General features: G+C 36.0%; 4 protein-coding genes across 5 annotated transcripts; 3 read left to right on the top strand and 1 right to left on the bottom strand.

Annotated features, from left to right (window-relative positions):
• LOC109722690 (cystinosin homolog) lies at window positions 4,007-7,934 on the top strand. Its single transcript, XM_020250801.1, has 8 exons — window positions 4,007-4,214; window positions 4,329-4,461; window positions 5,681-5,770; window positions 5,903-6,027; window positions 6,225-6,267; window positions 6,829-6,946; window positions 7,031-7,080; window positions 7,546-7,934. The coding sequence occupies exons 1-8, from the start codon at window positions 4,096-4,098 to the stop codon at window positions 7,693-7,695; spliced, it is 828 nt and encodes a 275-aa protein (XP_020106390.1). The 5' UTR covers window positions 4,007-4,095; the 3' UTR covers window positions 7,696-7,934.
• Window positions 8,055-9,380, top strand: LOC109722692. The gene has a single exon (XM_020250803.1). The coding sequence runs from the start codon at window positions 8,637-8,639 to the stop codon at window positions 9,219-9,221; it is 585 nt and encodes a 194-aa protein (XP_020106392.1). The 5' UTR covers window positions 8,055-8,636; the 3' UTR covers window positions 9,222-9,380.
• LOC109723239 (major centromere autoantigen B) lies at window positions 15,054-16,122 on the top strand. Its single transcript, XM_020251544.1, has one exon. The coding sequence runs from the start codon at window positions 15,216-15,218 to the stop codon at window positions 15,843-15,845; it is 630 nt and encodes a 209-aa protein (XP_020107133.1). The 5' UTR covers window positions 15,054-15,215; the 3' UTR covers window positions 15,846-16,122.
• Window positions 16,011-22,743, bottom strand: LOC109723238 (probable LRR receptor-like serine/threonine-protein kinase At1g67720). 2 transcript variants are annotated; one of them, XM_020251542.1, is made up of 17 exons: window positions 22,184-22,743; window positions 21,375-21,927; window positions 20,668-21,179; window positions 20,435-20,567; window positions 20,273-20,344; window positions 20,109-20,177; window positions 19,949-20,020; window positions 19,697-19,765; window positions 18,972-19,144; window positions 18,619-18,881; window positions 18,282-18,408; window positions 18,109-18,174; window positions 17,847-18,033; window positions 17,615-17,747; window positions 16,989-17,264; window positions 16,462-16,543; window positions 16,011-16,332 (listed from the first exon to the last, which is right to left on the bottom strand). In XM_020251542.1, the coding sequence occupies exons 1-16, from the start codon at window positions 22,251-22,253 to the stop codon at window positions 16,502-16,504; spliced, it is 2,817 nt and encodes a 938-aa protein (XP_020107131.1). In that variant the 5' UTR covers window positions 22,254-22,743; the 3' UTR covers window positions 16,011-16,332; window positions 16,462-16,501. The 2 variants fall into 2 exon arrangements, with proteins under 2 accessions (XP_020107131.1, XP_020107132.1); XM_020251543.1 differs by having other exon boundaries at window positions 21,390-21,927; window positions 22,184-22,742.

The following is a 23,251-nucleotide window of genomic DNA, read 5'->3' as shown; positions in this document are numbered from 1 at the left end:
CTACATCTCGTTATTTTGTAATTACTGGTAAATGCTCTAACTCTCTTTTATTTTGATGATTGTTATCAAATTTCGAACCAACGATCTCACAAAATAGCAGAAGCTTAGAATGAGTTTAATACTATGCTATATATTCAAAAGATTAATTTGACAAAAAACATGCAAAATTCTAATTTAGTAGGTGAATCTATGATTATAATCTAATCTTGGGCTTGTATCTTAATATGTAGGTTGCATCAACAGCTGCGAGATTGCTTGCTGCTATTGTAACATCCGTAAATCCCCACCGATCTGTGAGAAGTGTTGCAAACCTTCGTAGGGTAACCTGTAGGTACTCGTGAATATGAATACAGATTGGCAGGTCTAATCGAGGAGTTTTCTATTTTTGAAATGAGTACAAACCAAAACTTAAAGACAAAATAAGAAAACAGGTAAAAAAAATAACCTCAAAGTTTCCTACGCACCGTAGACATTTACGGGTGTATCCATCTAACAACGAGATGCATCTGGTCGAGATTCTAGCCAGATTCTTCCTCATAGCGTAACGTCCATGACTACAAGCGCATCCCCTGTTTCATTCCATTTTCCACTCTTGCCCCTAAGCTATCAACATAATTACCTTTCCTACCAAATTCAGATATTAGTAGATATCGCCAACTTCAGGGGCATTTCCGTCACAGTGTCCCACTATGCGGTAGTATATATAAAGCGCCTCCTCGCACAACCAATCAGTGTCACGCTTCTTCTTCTTCTTCTTNAACTCTAAATTTACATAACATACTCTCTCTTTCAGACTTTCATTGTTGCACATAACCCTAAAACATGATAACATTCAAATTTTCAAATCCCTACTTTTTTTTCCTCTCTCTCTCTCTCAGACCCTCATCCAGTCAAGAAGTCACCCTAGCTCACATTTCTTATAATTATTTTGTATTTTGAACTATTGGACGTGTTATATCAAATTGTAGGTAATGTTCTATAAAATTAAACTATTGATTATATAATGTCGAGAATTTCAATCGGCTCGTTTAGAGCTCGAGCTCGGCTCGACTAGAAATTAGGCTCGCTCGAGCTCGGCTCGAATTAATTTCAAGCCAAGCTTGAGCCTAGATTTAGGCTCGAAATTAATTTCAAGCCGAATTTGAACTGACATAAGCTCGCTCGAGCTCGGCTCGTTTCCACCCCTAGTCTTCGTTGAGGGTGGGTCGGTGGAGATGGATCCGTTGACCCGATAAGGGCCTGCCCGTTTCGGTTTGCGCTGACGTCAGATCCTCAATCCAGTCAACGGCTAGGATTTGACAGGATTTCTTTTTTTTTTTGTAAAAAAAAAGGAAAAAAAAAACCCTCATTCTTAAACTTGCGTAGACCAAGGAGTTTTTTTTTATAATTTTAATTGAATTTCAATGAATTCAATCAACTAATGACTAGATTTAATAAATAAATTCATATTCATAGTGTTAATTTTATAGCTAGATCTATTAGTAACAGCGTGTTAAATCAAAAAAAAAATTATACTAACATCAAAAAATTCCTTAAATAATTTTAAAATAAAATTTATAGATTATGTATATCATCCAATTTTCAAAGAAATTATGCAAATAATATTGTTCAATTAATGCAATGGCCATCACCAATAATTTATATTCGCCACATTTTGATCAGCACATGCATTTCACGTGGATACTTGTAGTGCGGGAAATAAACGCAACAAAATCCAACTTACCAAAGGCTCTGAACAAAATTTAATATACATATACATAATAATAATAACTAAAAAACTAATACAATAATTATTAATTAAATAATTCATTAATCATTGCACAAAGAGAAATTAATATATAGTTGGAAAAGTCTCTTCCACTCTCCTACTCTCCACTTATAAAATGACCGTTTAAATAAAAAAAAAAATTAGTGGAAGGCTCAATATATATATATAGAGAGTTGGGCTAGAATACTATCGATGGTAAACGGACTCCGTTGCCATCCATTTATTTTTTATGGTAGAGCCTCCAAATCAACGATCGGCACCGTTGAACATGATCTATACCATTTGAAGTGTTTAGAAATCAAATTTCAAATCTTTTCGACATTATTTGCCTAATGATCAAAGGGTTTCAAATTTTATAATTTTAAAAAAAATTTTAAACTATTTAAAATAAGATCTATACTCTTGATCTTAATTATAAGACTCCTATCATTATTTTTTAAAAAATATTTATTTTCAGCCGTTCATTTTTGTGTCCACTCGATGGATAAGAGAGCAATATCGAAAATGTATGAAATTTGATTTTTAAACACTTTAAATAGTATAGATCATGTTCAACGATTCCGATCGTCGATTTGAAGGCTCCATCATCGAAAACAAATGGGTGGCAATGGAGCCCGTTTGCTATCAATAGTATTCTAGCTCAACTCTCTCTCTCTCTCTCTCTCTCTCTCTCTCTCTCTCTCTCTCTCTCTCTCTATATATATATATATTATATATAGAGTGAGGCTCTATGCTATCGGAAGCACGGAGCCTTCCCGTGCTTCCAGCTCGTTTTCGATATTGTGACTTTCGAACGTCGATCGTTCCGTTAAACTTGATCTAGAGTATTTGGAGTACCTAGAAAATAAATTTATTATTTTTCAATATCATTTGCCTAGTGAACAGAAGGGGCCTCAAAATCAACGGCTGAAAATAAAGATCTTACAAAATGTAATAATATGATATTAAAATTTAAAATCAAAGAATTGATCTTGTCTTATATATATAAAGAATTTCTATCAAAATTTCACGTGATTTGGATACTTCTAACACCGTTAAACTTCAAACGGCTCACTACGCCATTGAAATTTTGTTGATTTTAAGCCCATTTGATCACTAGGCAAATGATATCGAAAATAATAAAATTTATTTCTAGGTAGCTCCAATACTCTAAGATCAAATTTAACGGAGCTGATCGAGCGATTCGAAGCCACAACATCGAAAACGAGCTGGAAGTACGAAGCTTCGTGCTTTCCGCAGTAGCATAGTAGCCTATATATATATATATATATATATATATATATATATATATATATATATATATATAATATATATAAAAGCACCCACCAATAGAAATGGCTTTAGAATTACAAGTTCAATAATGTTTGCTTCTACTAATAAACTTCCTATAGCCATTCATCTTTTGTTGATCCTAGGGCTTTTCTCTTTCACTAAGCCTATTTTGGCGACTATCAATGAATCGAAGCTCTGCGATTCTCACGAAAAAGTTATTCCTACATCTCATTATTTTGTAATTACCGGTAAATGCTCTAACTTTTTTGTTTTGATGATTGTTAAAAGTGTGGGGATCAAATTTCGAACTAACGACCTCACAAAGTAGCTGGAGCTTAGAATGACTCTAATACCATGCTATCCAAAAAAATCAATCTGACAAAAAAAGCACAAAATTCTAGTTTAGTAGGTAAATCAATGATATTAATCTAATCTTGGGCTCATAATATAAGTAGGTTGCAACAATAACCACGACATTGCTTGTTGCTATTGTAACATCCGCAAGTCTCCACCGGTCTGCGGGAAGTGTTGCAAACCTTCGTAGGATAACCTACGGATATTCGTGGGTACGAATAGAGATTGTCAGGTATAGTAGAGGAGTTTTCTATTTTTGAAACCAGGACAAACCAAAACTTGAAAAAAAAAAGAAAAAAAAAAGAAAAAAAAAAAACCTCAAAGTTTCCTACGCACCGTAGACATTTACGGGTGTATCCCTCTGACAATGAGATGCATCTGGTCGAGATTCTAGCGAGATTCTTCCTCATACCGTAACGTCCATGACTACATGCCCATCCCCTGTTTCCATTCCATTTTCCACTCTTGCCCCTATACTATCAACATAATTACCTTTCCTACCAAATTCAGATATTAGTAGATATCGCCAACTTCAGGGGCATTTCCGTCACAGTGTCCCACTATGCGGTAGTATATATAAAGCGCCTCCTCGCACAACCAATCAGTGTCACGCTTCTTCTTCCTCTTCTTCTTCGACAAAAGCAAAGAGGAAAAAAGGGAGAGAGAAAAAATAAATAAAAATCCCAAATAATTCGAAAAAAATGGCGTCGTGGAATTTGCTCTACTTGGAGATCACGTACCAAGTTCTCGGATGGATCGCGTTCTTCTCCTGGTCCGTTAGCTTCTACCCTCAAGTCATCCTCAATTACAAGCGGAAAAGGTATCAAAAATTGGATTTTGATTCGATTTTAGGGTTTTTTTTTCTTGTGGGATTTTGGGATCTGAAAACCGGATTGATTCGGGTTTTGTGTTCGATTTGTTGCGTGATTTGAAGCGTGGTGGGGTTGAACTTCGATTTCCTGGTGCTCAACATGACGAAGCACTCGTCGTACCTCATATACAACGCGGCGATGTTCTTTAGCCCCGAGATTCAGAGGCAGTATCATGAGAAGTATGGAGCTGGGGAGGTTCGTAGCCCCTTTGTTTTGATTTGATTTGATTTGATTTTTGCTATTATTAAGTTGGGTTTGGGATTTAATTGTGTTCGCTGTAGGTTTTTTTTCCGGGTGTTTTGATAAGTAAATTTAGTGTTTTAGTGTGGTGAGATTGAGAACTCACAAGGTTACTAATAAATTCACTTATCATTATTATTATTTAATGTCCACTAATCATTTTTTTGGAGTACCACGTACATTGTTTATAATTTCAAGGTTAAAAATTCTATAACTTTGCAGATATAATTTATATTTCCAAAGCGTGTTAGCATAAACAAGCTTCTTTTTTCTTCGGAAAAAAAAAATCACTAGGGGTCCTCAAACTTTGAGCATATCTCAGTTTGGTTCCCAACCTTTCATTTGGTACAATTAGGCACCCAACCTTTGATATTCCTTACAATCTTACATTTTTGGTTAGACCCTTTTGTTGAACTGGATAGAATTATCCGCGTAACCGATAAGTGACCTATGGACTTTTACTAATCTAATAAACAAGGTATTGTAATGCAATTATTCCAGAAAATTTAGATCTGATGCACAGTAACAACTTCCATCAAGTAAATCCCAGGAAATTGGAGTATAAGCTTGTGTTGAATTAACCAAGTTTTCATTTCGAAAGGACAATTTTAGTATTTGCCTCTTCCTGACAAATTATCTTTGTAGGGTCCATAATGTTGCTAGTATATTGTGCTGTTTCCTAGGTTAAGTATTTTACAGTAGTTTTTCTCAAAAAAAAAAAAGAAAAGAAGAGAGTATTTTACAGTAGTACACAATGTTTATAGAAAGATGTTTCTTTGTCCATTTCTGCTGAGCCTGCATTATTGGTCATCGTAGCTTGTTGAAACACTCAGATGTTGAGCTTTAATTATTGATTCAATTTGTTGCCCTGTTGGAGTTTTGTCCGGTTCACCCTTATAATATTCATGCATTATTGGCCCAAAATATAGTCTATATGAGCTCTCTTTTTTTTGTCACCATTCAATAGTTGGCCATAACCATTGGTCTAATCAAAATGCTTCCTTGATCAATTGATAAGAATATAAATGGTCGGGTAATACATGTTGAGTATAACTATTTCAAATGACATGATTGATTAGGAACTGTTGTATGTTCATTGTTAGACGACTCTCCTACCTTTATGCTGATATTTGTTTTAAACAGCACGCATCATATGTTGCCTATTCTTTTGCAGATGATACCCGTAGCGGCAAATGATGTTGCTTTCTCAATTCACGCTGTTGCATTGACAGCTTTTACACTATTCCAAGTCGTTATATACGAAGTGAGTTGTCCTAGCATCTGTATTCAGGAATATTTTTCCTTTCTTAGTTGGGTGACCATATTATGCTTTCCCTTCATATGTAATAGTACAGACTTTTTATTCCTTCTTTTATCTTTTTATTCATTAATACAGCGTGGAAATCAGAAAGTCTCAAAAACTTGCGGGGTAATTACCGCTATTGCTTTGGTCTCTGCCGTGGTTTGTGTGATTCTTGCCTGGCCACACCATTCCTGGCTTTGGCTTATCTCCTTCTTCAAGTAAGTCTTCTATTTTCTCAGTTTAGTCTCAGCTTTAAACTAATTATAGGAGGAGAAACATTTTTATCGGCTTAATTAGCTGTGAAGCCTGTTGGATTAGAGAAAATTTGGATCCAAATTAATTTTCCATTTTTAGATGCTGCATTTAGTGTAACTTTGAATTTTTTATTAACTTTCCTCGTTAACTTGCTTTTCAGCACAATACAAGTTATAATGACAGCAATCAAGTACATTCCACAGGTTGGTGCCTCTTTTTGTGAAGAAGTTGGTTGCTTGATATTCTTAGTTAATCTGATTTATTAAAGAATCTTGCATTTTTGGTATTTGAATATACAAATACGTAAGGACAATTTCTCATCTCAACTAATGGATAAAAGGCTCTTTGCGTGGAAAGAATATAGTGAGAAACAAGAAGCATTTAATCGTTGTCCAGAAAAAGAATATGACTGTCACTTGGATGTGCCTGAAGTATCTGAGCTTCTCCACCAACCACCTGCCAAGATAATAAACTATGAAGGCAAAGATGTCGACTCTATGTCTGTTTATGCAGAACACTAAAATTTTGAGGCTGTGAGCCCTAAACTACTGTTCAACAATACTAGGACATGATCCAAGGTTTTTGTGCATCACATGGTCTTAGGAAAGCATATGAAATTGGTTACGACTGGCAAAGATCTTTAATTAGTGTTGTGCCTTGAAATTTTTTGTTATTTTCAGCTCAGAGATGCTATACATAAGTCTTTTAGTCTTTCTCTTTGAGATAATTCTTGTTTACAATTTTGTTTTCCACCTTATTTTTAGGCCTTCATGAACTTTAGGCGCAAGAGCACTGTTGGTTGGAGCATTGGTAACATTTTGCTTGATCTGGTGGGAGGGTTGCTGAATTTTGGTCAAATGGGTGTGCAATCTATAGATCAGCGTACGTTTCATTTTCGTACATGGATTGTTCTGTTTAATCTATGTATCACATTTAATTTACACAAGCAAACTAATTTTCATGCAGATACCCTAGTAAATTTCTACGGAAATATTGGGAAAACGCTACTTTCATTGGTAAGTGATATCTTCTACTTCTTTAGTCTTTCATCCTAGAAGATTCTTTTTATCAATATAGACCGTGTGTTTGGTTCATCTGCTAGTGGAACTATTATTCCTCGGCCAGCATTGGCGCATATACATTGAATGAATGGACTAATGTACTGTCACACCATCAATTTTAGAGCTAATAATTTCATGGTTATGTATAAGTTGTTAACAAATTTCCTCATCTCGTCATTGGTTATGTATCCCCTCTTCACATTTAAACGACGCCTGCCATATCCGACATTTCCAAATGGAATTAGTTTGCAGTGAAGAATAGGCTGATTTTCAGCCAAAAATCATTCAACTACCATCCATATTCTAACTGATAGAAAAATTGAAAAAGTCTATATAATCATCTGCAGGTTCTTGTGCGCGTGTATTAAACTTCCTTTCACTGTTCCTTTTGACATAAACTGTGCAACTTTCTAAATGCAGGAAGTAGTATTCTTCGATGTACTCTTCATAATCCAGCACTACGTCCTCTACCCAGTGAAGGAGGACGAAAGTAGCCCGACCATAGTGTCTGAACCTATTATAGCCCCCTTCATCAAACCTACCGATAAGCCACAATCTCCAGACGTATGATCGAGGTTGCATCCTGCTTCCCGCGCGCAATGTTGTAAAAATTATTCCCATTGCTTATACTCCTTAAAGAGGTTGGATTGGGTTGTAATTCGTAAAAACTGTAACCGTGGATTCTTGTTGGTCAGTCAAAGTATATTACATTCATGTGATTTCATGTGATTTCATGTGATTACTAAATTGACAAGGATAGGAATTAAAATGTGAGAATTTTCACTGAATGGTTCTCCCTTTTGAGGTAACTGAATGATTATGTGACTTAAGTTTCAGAGTTCTATCAGTTCTTCTATTATATGTTGCTTTTGGCCAATTTGTATTTTGCTGTTTTTACGATTTAAATAGCAGCCTTAATTCTGAACTAACTGTTCCTTTCTCCATCAATCTCCAAAAGAAAAATTTGCTGCTTCTTCATATAGAATTCTCTTATTACATACAGATTTGCGCAGCCGCATAGATCTCACTATTTTAAGTCACTCTCTGGTTTTAAGTAATAGAAAGCAAAGAGTGTTCAAAAGAATGCTTAACTGAGCCACATGCAATGCAATCCTATTCAAATATCATATTTCACTTGTAGTCAAAAGGTGGAATATGTTTGTGTTAAAAGACAATGACATTTGGAAGGTGATCAGAAATGAGGGGAAAATATTAAAAGAAAAAAAAGGCCACAACACATGTTTATTTAGTAACCCATCTTTGACTTTGGATAACACCTACAGAAGAATCCCCTTGAATCCTATTGCAGGAATATAGTTATTAGTATTGGGCATTGCTTGGTCACCAAGTTTAAAGACCTCCACTAGCACCTTTCTTTCCAAGTTTGCAACTTCATGGATCCTGCACTGAGATATTGAATGTACACCATAAGCATGTACAAATATGAGCAACTTGTTGCACACAGTCATCTTCCAAAATAAGCATATAGTTCTCTAAGGCAGGCTGAAGAGATGCGGCGGGAAGGGCGCCAGCACGGCACGGTCCGGACTCACATCCTCGACCCTTCTTTGGCTACCCGCCGGATCCAGTCCAAGTCCAACGGCGCAAACCGGCTCGCAGGCCCTCCAGTAGCTGGAGTGTTTGCAAAAGTGCAATCGAAACCGACCAACCATTCCAAGTTCACGGGCCGGTGCCACGACGCAATGTGCATGTCGTGCCGCGACCAGCCCGTGCCAAAGTCGAAGGGCAAGGCGAAGGACGATCGCAGGCCCAAGTGGACCGACTTGTGCTACGGCGACGGGCTTGAGTATGCTGGAGGAGAGTGGGTGTTCAGGGACGACGACTACGACGAGCGCGCAGAGGATGAGACGATAGACGATCATTTGATCGAATCGGGAGCTGAATTGGACCGTCAGGAGGATCAGGCTCCGATCGAACAGGCATCGGAGATTGCACCGGCAGTTTATGATCAGACTGAAGCTGAGGATTGTGGAGATTGGTTTCTAGTTGGAGATATGATTGTTGACTCAGATGTGTTAAGTGATATGTTAAGAGTGAGCACCGATGGTGTTTCTCTACTTGATTGTGAAAAATAAGGTCTCTTGAAGATCACACACTGAGTGAAATATATTTGTATGGGTTTTCTTTCCTTTCATTCTTTTTTGTTTTTGTTAAATTGGAATCTGTAAAGTATATTTTGGAGAATTGGTAACTTCTATGATTATCCATGAATTCCAATGATCAGGTTTAATAAACATTTTAGCTCCTGCTGACTATTTAGATTCATTAAATGTTTTTTTTTTTTTTCATTCACTATAAAAACATATCATCAACTTAGCTCAAACAGATGAGTCAATTAAATTATCTAATAAACTTTAGAAGATTTATCAATCTTTCCTAGAGCAAGTGGCAAAAGGCTTGGTGATTGGTATTCGAGACCCAAGTTCGAAATCTAGTTGATTTACATTTCTAGCTAAGTTTATTTTTAAATAAAATAAACGAAGCGGGTAACGTGTTACCTATTTCTCAAAAAAAAAAAAAAAATAATAAAATAAAAAAAAACTTCAGAAGATTTGATTGTCAAAATTAAAAGTCCGAACACATTTGCGTTGGTGCTAGAGTCTAAAAGATCTTTGACTCTTGTACATTTTTCCCATTTATATTTGACAGTTAGAAATTTCTAAACATTTAAAATATATTCAAATTTTCTTATCTATTTGCTGTATAAATGTATTCATGCTAACTTAGATGCGACCTTGTGCTTGGATCTGGTGAACTTTAAATCCGTATATATATACTAACATTAATTTGTAATGGGTTGTGTTAGGATTTGATTAGATTTGAAGTGAAATTTTAATTGCATTAATATGAAATTTAAATTTTTTGGAGATTAAATACAGTGGGATATAAATTTAGAGTAGAGTAAAATTCATTTATCCGGGTGAAAGTAGCGCACGAATAAGTGGAGATAGAGGAGAATTAGTAGACTAGTGATATAACAATATTGCAACTAAGTTTTAAAATCAAATAAAATTGATCATGCAATAGCGAAGCATCACTATTTAGCCAATTAAATTAAAACAAAAAATTGAATTGTAATAATTAAAAAATTAGATAAAACTTGTATTGAATTAAAGTTTAAGGATCAACATGTCACACTGAAATATTATGGAATTGTGACGTGGCATCAATCAATTGAGTATTATTAGTCTCCATTAAATATTAAATAATAATCTATAAAGATTAAAAAAGGTAACAATAAAATAATAACAAAACAACTTGCTCCACGTTATAAAACCAATTCCTTCATCCTTGCCCACCAAGCTTTCCTTTCTCCACCTACTTGATCTCCAAGAAACCAACCTCCTATAAATACATGCCCAATTTTAGTGAGATAGGACAAAACAGAACTTCCCCCTCCCCCCCCCCCCAAAAAAAAAAAACAATTTGACTTTTTAATTTTCTACTTTTAATCCACATTTTGTTTTTTTTTTTTTTGTGATTATGAGGAGATGGGGCCGACAACATGGCAATGTATTATGTTTCAAAATCATTCCGAGTACTCGAGGCCCAAAGCTCGAATAATTAACGCGTTCGCGGCCCGCCGACGGACGGCCTGTTTCACGAGGGCGCCCGCTAAGCCCACCAACCACTCCGGTACACGAGCCGGTGCGGCGCCCGGCGCGCGGTGCCGGGGCTGCCACCACCGCCCAGCCGACAAGGCCCGGTCCAAAACCAAGCACACCCACAAGCTCCGGTCGCACGACGCGGGCCTCAACCATGGGCTTTTCTTCCACAATGTAATGGGCCCGGCCCATGTAGCCCGATTCGGCGGCGCCTCGGCCACCGAGATCTTGGATTTTGTGTATGATCATGATCATGATTGTTATTACGGTGAGTGGGATGATGAGTGGGACGATGACGATGACGGGGATGATCGTTGCAATAGTTTATGTTATTGCTATTATTACTGTAATCAATACGGCCAGTTGGATGATACAGATTTTTGTTTTGTCGAGTTTGAGAGGGATTTGGAGGATGATGGGTGGTGCTTGGTTGGAGCAATTTGATATTAAAATGTGAAGTAACAATCCATCTTAGCATAGATGAATTGAGCTAGAATGAAGTTTTAGATTTTTTTTTTTTTTTTTTTTGGATTAGAGAGAGTATAAGTTATCGAATAAAAGAAAAAAGAAAGTTCTTTCCCTGGAAGTGTAATTAAATTTTATGCAATTTGATAAATTTTATGGATTTATATGTATTAACAATCCCATGTTGAAGAATAGGACACAGGTTAATAATTATACATTTATTCTAATTTATAATGGCTTTATATTGACTAGAATGGTAACTCAAGTGTATATTCTATTAATTAATTTGAGTCTAATCCCATTTAAGGGATCAATTTTCCATTACGATAGTGAAATTAAAGAGGTGAACTTTATTGCATTTTTTTTTTGAGAAAATTGCAAAATTTTAATTGGAAACAAATAATCCCAAGAATAGAATCCCAGTACTACCGCTAATACAACTAGGACTAGGATACTTAGCATAAATTATTATATAACTCGAAATAAATTAAAATATGCTAATTAAATTCTAGTAGGATTCCTAATCCTTTATATATATATATATAATAATAATAATAAAACCTACTCATTATTGCCTATATAAAAGCTATACTTTTTATTTATCTACTTTTATTATTTTTTCCCCTCGTCCGTGGTCAAAAACCATCACAAGGCAAGTAATTAATCCTCTCTCTCTCTCTTTCTCTCTCTCTCTAGTGAATTAAGGATTTATTTGGTTCAACATAGAACAAATCAAAAAATTATTTTAGGTATGAAAAATATTTTTTTGCTTGTTTGATTTAACGTAAAAATATTTTTATGAATTTGAAGAAAAATTAAAGTTTTTGTTTTCGTTATTTTTCAACGGAAAACGAAAACTCAAGCTCTTTCGTTATTTTCTAGCAAACCAAACAAATGTAGGTTTTTTTTTTCAAGTAAATAAATATTAATGAAAATGTATTTTTTTTTGCTACAAATCAAATGCTACAAAATATAAAAAAAAAAAAATTTATAGAAAATTATTTGAACCAAACACTTTCTAAGTCTTATCTGATATTGTCGTCTTATTTTTATTTTTACCAAAATTCTTATTATTTGATATTTATAATTTCTCTTTTTTTTCTTTTACAATTCTTGTAGGTTATTTGGCCACATTAGTTTCTTAAATAATCCGACGGAATCATCTTCTGAGACAAGTCAAAAAAAAATGAGGCGAGAGGGCCGCATGCACGGGTGGGCTCCGGCCCGCGTCATGCCGCGGTCCAAGAAGCCCGAGGACGACAGCCCCTCGGCAGGAGCCTATCGGGCCCGCGGCGCCGCCGCCGAGGAGCTCGTGAAGGTGCCTTGCAAGCCAACCAACCATTCCAAAAACACGGGAAACAGCTACAACAAAACCTGCAAGTCCAAGTCCAGGAAAGGCGTGCAAAAACGCAGGATGTTTGACGTCTCCGAATTCTGCGATGATGTTCAGTTTGTTCACGGCAACTGGGTTATCGTGGATAACAAGATTGATTCTGAGACCGACGGTGATGTAGAAAATTTTGATTGATAGTTTTAGGCGCACGTACGATGGTCGAGAGTTTTTGCTTTTGGTTTTTAATTTTTTTGGTGCTGTTCCTGGAGAGTATTTTCATTAAGCATAAATAATCTGTTTTTTAAGAATTAGTATCAGAAATTTGTAATATACACTTTCTTTTTTCTTAAGCGACGTCGATTAAATAATTAATTGCCGATCGAATTATGTGTTTGTCATGATACTTACCAATGATTATTCTCAAATTAAATAATAAAAAATCGACTTTAGGAAGAGTGTACTTGTGTTAAAAGTCGTTGATACCCGATTATTATTATTTAGACACATATTTGTTCGGAACGTTCTCGTCGCTCATAACTCATAAGCGGGCAATAAGATGAAGTTTTGGATTGGGAATTTACATTCTTAAATAAAAAGAAAAGGCCTACAATGACACAATGGAGAAGAGGGGGAAAAAATAAAGCTTCATTAGATAAGCTTAAAAGCAACCCCTTTGTTTCTTTTTTCGCTCACACGCATTTGGACATATTTTCCCTAATAAATTATTAGGACATACATTAACTTATATAAGCTAGTTAATTTAGTAACCCTAAAAAATTCAACTGTAGCCACTATATTGAGGTAATATATTTTTATATTTAATTTGCGGTGTTACCGTAATTTTTCTAGATTTTTAACCTGTCCATGACATTCCAATAACCATTATTTTATTATTATTGTAACATTATTGATATGAATGTACTTGAATGTTAGAATAAACTACAAAGTAGGACTAAATAAAAAATTTATATTTTGGCCGCTTATTTATTTATATCTGTTTTAATTATTGTAAGATCTTTACCAATCACATCATATAATATGCTCCTTTTTTTTTTTTCATTTTTTGGTATTTTACAACAGACGAATTAAAATCCTGCAAACTTTTGATATAACATCTTTCTTGTTTAGAAAAAAAAAAAATCCTAATTTACACAAAACCAAAAAAGGGTTTTTTTTTATATATATCTTTCTTTTCCAAAATTGGAGAACACAAGCAATTTCGTTACATTTTCAAACTCACCCTTTATAAAAATTTGAAATAGAATGGGTGTTTCGTGAGTCAAAAATTTGGGTTTATTTATTTATTTATTTATATATTTTGCATCACATGAAAACACATTGGTGGGCTCCTAATCCCTTTCCTAACAAGGAATATATGATAGGGAACAACGTGGCTTCCTCTTTTTGCAAACAAAAAATTAAAAGCAAGAAAAAGAAAAAGAAAAAGAAAAAAAATAGAGAAAAAAAAAAAGAATTTGTGTAGAATAAGGCATATTCTAGTGAATCCTCTCTATATTCCCATCACAAATCCAAAATTACAATCCAGTCCTCAACAAGATGTAATTTCGTCGTCAGCATTTTAAATACGATAATTAATTTAGCGTCGAAGTTCATCCTAAATTTCGAAGAAGTCTAATAAATTTTTTTTAGAGACTAAAATGAAATCCGTATCAAACTTTAGGAACAATAATGTATGTAATACCAACCGTCCCTAGAACAAGTGCAAAGGGCTTGGTGGTTGGTACCCGAGATCCAAGTTCGAATCCTAATTGGTTCACATTTCCAGCTAAGTTTATTTCTAAATGAAATAAATGAAGCAAATAGCGTGCTACCTATCTCTCAAAAAAAAAAACAAAAAAAAAAAATAATGTATGTAATCCAAAATTTAAATATTAATGTAAATGCGTACATATACATATAAAAGGTATGTATACGTATATTTATATATTATATACATAGAAATATAAAATGTGCTATGGAAATGGAAGCTTCCCAATGCCTTATGTCACTTTCACAAGATACCATTGGCTAGTTATTAAAATTTAAAAGATAATAATAATAATAATAATAATAATAATAATAATAATAAGAAAACATTGCTTGCCTACTTGTTCCACCTGCTTGACCTAAACAAATCCTCTCATTATTTTTTTTTGGGAGGTTACAAATGTTCTAAAGAGATCCCCTCGACTATAGGATATTTTGAAATAGGTCCCTCAACCTAATTGTTTTGGTTTGGCACTTCTTACTTTAAATTATTTGAGTTATTTTAGATAGTCATTTTTCATAGTTTGGGAAAATTTTAATATAGTCGTCGGCAAGAAATCAGATTTGATGGAATCGTCTATGAATTTAATAAAATTTATAATGTAACTTAGTTTTTTTTAAAAAAGAAAACCAACAAAAATAGTTGAGGGGTTGTCTCAAAATGAACTAATGTTTAGGGGGTATGTGTACTCTTTTTTTAAAATTTTTTATTTTCCTTCTTATTTTAGGCATAGAAAAGTTCCCAGTAACAACCAAGCCAACTACCATCCAATACTCCAATACTCAACAAAGTTGTCATAAGAAAAACAAGGCCTTATCTCACTATTCATTGGGTCAATATAATCCTTTGGCCACATTGTATTCTCCTCTTACAAGCAAAAGCATCAGAGGAAAGAAAGATGAAGAGAGAGGGCTGGCAGCATGGAATGGTTAGATTCAATCCCAAGTCTGTCAAACACCTCGAATCCGAGCCTGCAGCGGCGGCGGCGGCGGCGGCAGCAGGATTCCGGTCCAGGCTTCTTCCGAAGCCGACGAACAACTCGAAGTTCACCGGGAAGTGCCGGAAGGCGCGGTGCAAGTCCTGCCACTGCCACCCTGTGTCCAAGTCCAGGGACAAGGCCAAAGGTGCCTACAAGCTCAAGTCCTGCGACGTCGCGCTCAACCACCGGCTGGTTTCTTGGCGGCTCGTCGACGAGGGGCGGCCGGCCGGGCAGTATTTCAGAGGAATATCGGCGACCGCTCTTCTGGGCAGTCTGTCGAGCAATTCGTGGCACGAAGAGGAAGAGGAAGAGGAAGAGGAAGAGGAAGAGGAGTTTGCAGCAGGATGCAGTTATGAACATGAAGGAGGATTTTATGGACAAGAATATGGAAGTGAAGAAAATGCAGTACTGGAATCTGTTGATAAGATAGTAGAATCTAGTGATGATAAAGAGGAAGAGGAAGAGGAAGATGACATGGGATTCTTCATGGTTGGAATTGGTTGGGAGTTTTCAGATGGAGAGGATTGGCTTGTGGTGGAGGAAATTTAGAGAATTCACTGAATCAAATAAGTCAGAGGAGAGAGAAAGTGAAAGAGAAGGCTCTCTTTCTTTCTCATCTCTTCCTATCTCTATAATTTCCTTTGTTTCATCATCCACTGCTTGATGTGTTTATCTCCCTTGACTTTGTACATTTGAACATTGTACATAACCATACAAAATAATCCCAGCCTTGATATTGGAGAGGCTGGTTACATGTTGTAATATTTTCAGAAACTGACATGAAGTTTGGATTGAGCAAATCATATAAAGAAGAAAGACTTTCATCTCTTCGACTTCAATTCCAGTTCTTTCTGTTGCTCCTTTGATTTCAGATACTGTTCTGCATGTGTAAAACATCTTTCCCTATTTACATATGGACTTAAAATGATTTAAATAAGTTTGTCGCATCAGGAGGGAAAACTTGTCGTCTTATCGAATTAACAACTTGATTCTTGTAGAGAAGCCCATTGATGCTGCCATTGATGCCATTAATTATCTGAATGAAAGTAGATTGACGGTAATATCAATTAGGAAGTCAACAACTGCAATATGTCTCTTTAATATGCAGAGCAATCAGAATAATAGAAGAAATCAGCATAGAAAAGTAAGGTAAGCATTTGTAGACCTTTTGATTTATCATATCTTCGTAGAGATATGAATCATCTTCAACGAGCTTCAATTACGCTGACGATGTCGGCATCAATCACCTTACAGATCAAAGTAGATTACCATTACGAGTCAGGCCATGACACTTGGACTTCTTAAGGATGTAAAATGAACAATGAGAGTATCTTCTTAGTCCTAATTTTGATCTGTTTCTATCAGTTTATGAACTGTTTTGAGTGATTTCATTTCTAGACTAATGAGATGTCATGATTGGTTAGTAAGATTAAATAGAATCAGAGACAACAGAATTTTCAACCATTGTACCTTCAAAGAGACTTTTTTTTTTTTTTTTTGAGAAATTTCAAAGAGAGATATTAAGCAAATATAATGTGAAAAGTATGAGAATCTTGACTAGTTACCCAAGATATGCAATTATAGCTTCTATAAATGTGCCAATCAAACTGCCTCAGTTTAATTTTCTTCTTAATCAGGTTCTTAGAGATCAAGTTATAAATGAAACATATTATGCTGTAACAAAGAACTCACAAGTTCAAGAGCGTCAGATGGAAATTGGTCAAGCGAAGGACGAAAGGTAGAAGAGGTTGAACATGAATCACGCAAGTTCCTGCTTCTCTTCTCGATCTTTATTGCATCTTGAATGGCAACTTCTACTTCTTGCATACTTGGTCTCAAGGCTCCCCGAAGCTCAACACTAAGAACTGCACATTCGGCAACCCTCCAAACAGACTCTATTTTGAATGCACCATTGAGGGATGGATCTATGACGCTTGCTATGTCACCCTTACGAATCAATGACCTTGCCTGCAAAGGAGAAAAAAAAAGTTTTCAATAAATGTAGTATCATCAATGCATAGAATGCAAATACAGACCCAGTGAACAATATTTCTACACTGATTCCTAAGTCTCAAGAATACCAGTAACATTCCCCTTTTAACAAAATAGTAGGAAGAATACGGGGCGCACTTTAAAGTTCACAGACCAAAGGTTCTGTGACTAGTAGAGCAATCTACCCTTTTGGTTTAAGATGTAAATCTACTCATTTAGAAAATAAGTTCCGTCGATGAGGCTAAACCACAAATCATGCAAAGGGAAATTGCGTCGGCTGCATTCGTATTAAGGAACAGAAGAGACTTAAAAATTGAGATGCAAACCCAGTGAACGATGTTCCACTCAGCACCATAATCTTCAACAGATATATGCTTTCTTCCTGAGATGAGCTCTAGCAGTACTACTCCAAAGCTATACACATCGCTCTTATCTGTCAACTGCTGACTAGCATAGTACCTATTGAAAAGTAGGAACTTCTCAGCGGATAAATAAATAAAATATAAGGAAAGCAAATTGTACTGGGGATGATATTAGTCGGAAATAAGAAAATCTTACTCGGGATCGAGATAACCAACTGTTCCACGGGCAACGCTTGATATATGGGTTAGATTTTCGTCGGTTTGTCTGGAAATCCCAAAATCTGAAACCTTTGCCCTCATATTGATGTCAAGAAGAATATTGCTTGTCTTTATATCTCGATGAATTACATTCGGGTTGCACCCATTATGCAAGTAAGCAATGCCTAAAAATTGCCACATACAAACTTTCAGCAACTCTAGTATAACTCACATTAATATCTAAATCTTGTATATCAAACCTTTTGCAGCATCTTCTGCAATTATCAGACGAGATAGCCAATCCAAACTCTTCTGCTTGATACAATCTGTTTGGAAAATTTAAAATTAAGCTGATTGATTTTGTATCTGCAAGTTGTGTAGTTAGATATGGCATCGTAAACTGGGTTTGTAGAAGTCACATAAGTAAAAGTACCGTGTATGTGATCACGCAGGGTACCATTGTGCATGTACTCGTAGACGAGGATTCTTTGAGATCCTTCTTCGCAATACCCAATCAAAGGGACCAAATTTTTGTGATGAATTCTTGATAAAAGGGTGACCTGTTTTTACGCACAAAGTAGAGAAAGCTAAAACCCATGGATGCATCCAAAACAACCAATACTCTGTTGCATCAAGAACTGCTTCATTAATGTACATTTTGGTACAACATTTTCAATTAAATGGCACATGAGTTATCATCAACAGAATACTCTAGCCAAATGTTTGGATATAATAGAGATAATGAAGAGAAAAGGAAAGGACAAATTCACCTCGTTGATAAACTGTTGTGTCCCATGAAAAGATGCATCGGCTGAGACCTTAACTGCTACCTCTTTACCGTCTTTCAGTTTCCCATAAAAAACTGGTCCAAAGCTTCCTTGACCAATTTGTTTAGAAAAGTTGCATGTTGCTTCTTCTATTTCAGCAAGCGAGATAAAGTAAGCTACATCTAGACCTTTGTCAACAAGCAAAGATGCACCTCGCATGATGGAGTAGGGTGTCGAAGATTTAGACATGATGCGAAAAGAGTTACCTGAATGATACAATTGGCATCACCTAAGTGATTGTAGTCATTTTGAGATGTAAAAATAAAAGTACTATTGAAGTACTATAAAGCACTCACATTTCTCATAATTGTCACTTTTCAAAGGCTTTCTCAGGCGATTCCACAGGAAACATAAATATCCTAGTAGCAGTAGCACAAAAACAGCAAACGCTCCAATAACTGATAAAACTATAATTCTAAGACTCCTCGCATGCTGGCTAGCAATTTTTAACCCAATGTTTCCATCATAGCTGAAAAAAAAGTAGGACATAGTAAATGTCATGCTATGTTATAAATTGTATATGTATGAAAAATGTACATAGAACATAAAAACCGCATTTTGACATGAAATTCTCTCTGTAGAGTCACTAAAGAGAAAACAACTGCTGTGATGATTATAGGTCACTTAGCAGAAATCTAGTTAACCATGAAAGTGGAGTTTTGTTAAAGTATTGCATATAAAATTTGCAAATTTCTCAATTTCTCTCTGGCTTAATTAGTTTGCATATCTACTGGATAGTAACAGTGTAAGTTGTGCGATCATTTTACTGCTTCCATGAAGTAAAAAACAAAAAGAAGAAAGGACCAGTTTATAGGACCAGAATCCGATGCACTCCAAAGATTAGCTATACTTGAACAGCTAGATTTTATACTACAAGAATCAGGTTCCTGTACTATCCTTGTCATTAATAGAACTAAGGAGACAATGCTATCAATCTTTCCATGATATTCATACAAAGTGTTGATGATAAGGAATCGACAGATGTTCTGATATACTTTTAAGCAAAAATGACAATACACACCTAAATATGAGCTTTCCATTTAAAAGCCCTGGAGGTATGTCTCCACTTAACCAATTGTTCTGAACATACCTGCAACAAAATTGCAAAAGGTCGTATCTTAAATCAGTCGCCAAGTGTTACTAGATCATATCTGACATTTCGAAAGGCCAAAGAAAATCAAACTAATCATAAAAATTATGGGAAATGAACACTTAGTATCATGTAACTCCGAGAAAGAGAAGACATAAACAATTCATGCAATTTATTACATACAATTCTCTTAATCTTGGTAGCTGGGCAAAAAAAGATGGCAGCTGGCCCGTTAGTTTATTGTTCTCGAGATGCCTGTACATTTGCACAATTAGAGAGATAGCAAAGGAGAAAAACTCTTGCATTTGTTTTTTCCTAGCTTATATATACTAGTAAAACTTACACAACAGCCAAATTCATCAAGGCACTCATATCGGGGATTGGACCTGTCAACGTATTACCATCAAGCCACCTGAGTAATTATTAATCGCATTAGCTATGCCATCATCAAGTCAGAACGGGGTGAGGAAATAAATGGTGAAACTTTAAGGTTGGAACATAACATACAACTCGGTCAACTGATCCATTTGCTTTATTTCCACTGGTATTGCACCACTCAAGTTCTTTCCGGACAGTAATCTGTTGAGAAATTTGCATAATTCGTAAATTTAGAAGGATTTCTCACAAGTTCATTTGCATCTTCATTATTAAACTACGGTTTAATATTACATTTTCGTAATCCTTGGCGGTATGCTAGAGGTGCAACTTATCCACTCCCAAGGAGCAGGCGTACAAGGATCGCCATCGTCATACCTCCATTCTCCCTGAGTTGACATTGATCGGAATGCATCCAGCACAGCAACTTCAAGCCAAATTTGTTAATTAATTTATCAACTCCGATAAGAAAACTAAGAAATTTACTCTTATAAAAATCAGAACTTGATAAGAGAACTACTACTTACTATCTTGGATATCAGTATTTGGGATAATCTGAACATACTTGCTGATTTCAATCGCATTCAGAAGAGGGCCGCGAGTAGAATCCGGAGTCTTGGCGAACAAGAACGACAGTACAAAATCTAATGAGATATTCATATAGCTGGGTTCGTAAAGCGCGTAGCTCCCATGAGCATTCTCAGCGATATTCACAATAATGTCGTTGTATCCTGGCACATAAGGCTGCTTCATTGTGAACTTCCGACTCTCATTTCTACCTAAATCTTCAATCTCAGCAAGATAAGCATAAGCTCGAGCATTGCCGGGAAAGCCCTCTAGGTTTAGTCTGTAGGAGAGGGTTCCCTTCGTCCCTACAACAGCGGTCTGCATCACTTTAAGCGGCGGAAATTCTCGGATGCTCGTGTCTATGTTCTTGCTAGTACTTATCCTTACTGTGCCAGGAGCCATCCCCACAAGATAGTTCTGCCTTTTATATAAATCAGATTCCCATATTCGATCATAAGGGTCATCTGGGTACCTGTCAGCAAATCAAAAGAAATATCAAGGCCTAGCTTGATTGCTTGTATGCCAAAATGTTTTCTTAAATTAAGCCCTTTCGACAGATCAGCTTTATCAATTTAACTTTTTCTATTCAAAATCACTCCACGACACTTTCCTGATATAAACAATGAATCTTATAAAAAGTTAGAACACCAATCAATTTACGTCTTACCCGAACACAGCATACCTTATGGGGTCACTATTCAGGGCACCGAAATTTACTCTCGCCGCCACTTTCAGATAGAAACCATCTTCATAGTTTGTAGCGTACATCGACAAGTTTAATGGCCTCAGCTCGAGTGTCGATATAAAGGGATAACCAGTGGATGCACAGCATAGGCAAACCTGAATAGAATCAGATGGAGCCCGAATTATCATCTCCTCGACAATCACTCTAGATGGATCATTAACAGTTATGGTGGACCATTGAGTGCTATCGATGTAAAGTTGAAACATCGGGTATGGGTTCCCAGAGTCGGAGTCTCCATAGAAAAACGTCGCTCGAACAATGTATCGCCTCCTTTGAGTGGTGCTCAGAGTATAGCAATACTTCTTGTTATCGGCAGGGAAGTATCTGTAGGACTTGTATTGTGTTCGAGTTTCGTTTATGTCATTTACTTGTGCCACTTTACCATGTCTGATGAGCCCGGCATCAGATACCCATGTCAATCCAGTTTTTGGATCAGTATAATTGCTTGCTCCTCCACAATCAACACTAACAAAATCTGCACATGGAAGTACAAAAAACTTGCTGATATATCACGCGAAGGCGAATTAAGACCAATTCAATCAAGACTGTTCATGAATAACGACTAGCGTGAATCTAGCCGCGAAAAATAACATCAACAACTAATCTAGTATACATAGACAAGTTCTTGTATCAAAATTATATGGGGTTAATTCTAATGCCAGGAAGAAGAGTCATCATAAGATTAAACATTAGTGAAAGTATAACAAAGAAGTGAAATGTTATTCCAATACCTGCCACTTGGCTTGCAACAGAGGACAACAAATGTAGAACCAAAACCACCAAAGGAAAGAAACCAGCCATGCCAGAAGAAAGAAAATGAAGCCCTTCCTTACAAGAACTGGTTGTGAACAAACATTTCAAAGCCTAATAAGCAAATGTGGGGTTGCCTTATATATTCATCATCAGAAAAACTCACACTAACTATATATATATACATACATACTAGGGAACAAACCCTACAAATGAACACTAAAACAGAAAGAGGGGGGCTGGGTTTAGAGAGGTTCCATCCTGTTGCTTTCACTAGTCTCATTCCATTGTGGAATCTGCTTTTATAGAGGATCAACTTAGAAATTTTATATGTATATTGGTAAACTATGAAACCATTCATGCCCTTTGCCCCTGTCTAGTGATGCATTTGTGTGTGTACCATCAAAGATAATAAATACACTTCCTTCCTATTTTTTCATCCAAGTGGGATGCAGCTGTGCATGTTCTTATTTGGCTTTTCGAATAACTTTTTTAACACTCAGAATGATTTGAATAGAAAAAGATGAGATTGTATTGAAACTCGTACGCCTCCGTTTGGTTGGGGGTCAAGGGCTTAACCCCCATTTTATCCCAAACACTTCTAAAAATGGTGGGGTTAGCTAATCCCAGCTAACCCCAACTCAAATGGATTATCCCAGATTAGCTAATCCCACCTAACCCCATCAAATTCCAACCAAACACTATTTTCTATTCATAATAACCCATTATCCTTCTTATCCCACCTACTCCAACCAAACACTATTTTTCACTATCCTGGTTTAAATCTAACCTCCAACCAAACACAAAAATACTTTAACCCCACCTTAACCCTAAACTTAACCATATCCCTAAAATAATTAGTTTTTCCTTAACCCCGAACCAAACGGTAGCAAGCTAGGGTTATTGAGACCGCTAGGATTAGGTTCGGATCAAATACGATTTGGTTTGAAAAAAAATCTGTTGCGTCCCCTCTGACTACCCTCCAGTAAATCACAACTCCTAACTCCTCCGAATCACTAAACTCACTTCCTATCCGAACTGCCGTCTCT

Source organism: Ananas comosus, linkage group 17, assembly GCF_001540865.1.
Source record: "Ananas comosus cultivar F153 linkage group 17, ASM154086v1, whole genome shotgun sequence".
Lineage (NCBI taxonomy): Eukaryota > Viridiplantae > Streptophyta > Magnoliopsida > Poales > Bromeliaceae > Ananas > Ananas comosus.
The sequence above is the reverse complement of the archived record's forward strand: the minus strand, read 5'-3'. Positions and strand labels throughout refer to the sequence as shown.

What these genes read in the sequence shown, in the direction of transcription:
- LOC109722692 (XM_020250803.1), top strand. Translation starts at nt 8,637, where the DNA reads ATGCGGCGGGAAGGGCGCCAGCACGGCACGGTCCGGACTCACATCCTC.
- LOC109723239 (XM_020251544.1), top strand. Translation starts at nt 15,216, where the DNA reads ATGAAGAGAGAGGGCTGGCAGCATGGAATGGTTAGATTCAATCCCAAG.
- LOC109722690 (XM_020250801.1), top strand. Translation starts at nt 4,096, where the DNA reads ATGGCGTCGTGGAATTTGCTCTACTTGGAGATCACGTACCAAGTTCTC. An exon ending in AGAAGTATGGAGCTGGGGAG is followed by an intron (nt 4,462 to 5,680) that starts GTTCGTAGCCCC and finishes ATTCTTTTGCAG; the next exon opens with ATGATACCCGTAGCGGCAAA. An exon ending in CAATCAAGTACATTCCACAG is followed by an intron (nt 6,268 to 6,828) that starts GTTGGTGCCTCT and finishes CCTTATTTTTAG; the next exon opens with GCCTTCATGAACTTTAGGCG.
- LOC109723238 (XM_020251542.1), bottom strand. Translation starts at nt 22,253, where the DNA reads ATGGCTGGTTTCTTTCCTTTGGTGGTTTTGGTTCTACATTTGTTGTCC. An exon ending in ATAAGGTATGCTGTGTTCGG is followed by an intron (nt 21,180 to 21,374) that starts GTAAGACGTAAA and finishes ATTTGCTGACAG; the next exon opens with GTACCCAGATGACCCTTATG. An exon ending in CATCTGACGCTCTTGAACTT is followed by an intron (nt 16,544 to 16,988) that starts GTGAGTTCTTTG and finishes TTGATCTGTAAG; the next exon opens with GTGATTGATGCCGACATCGT.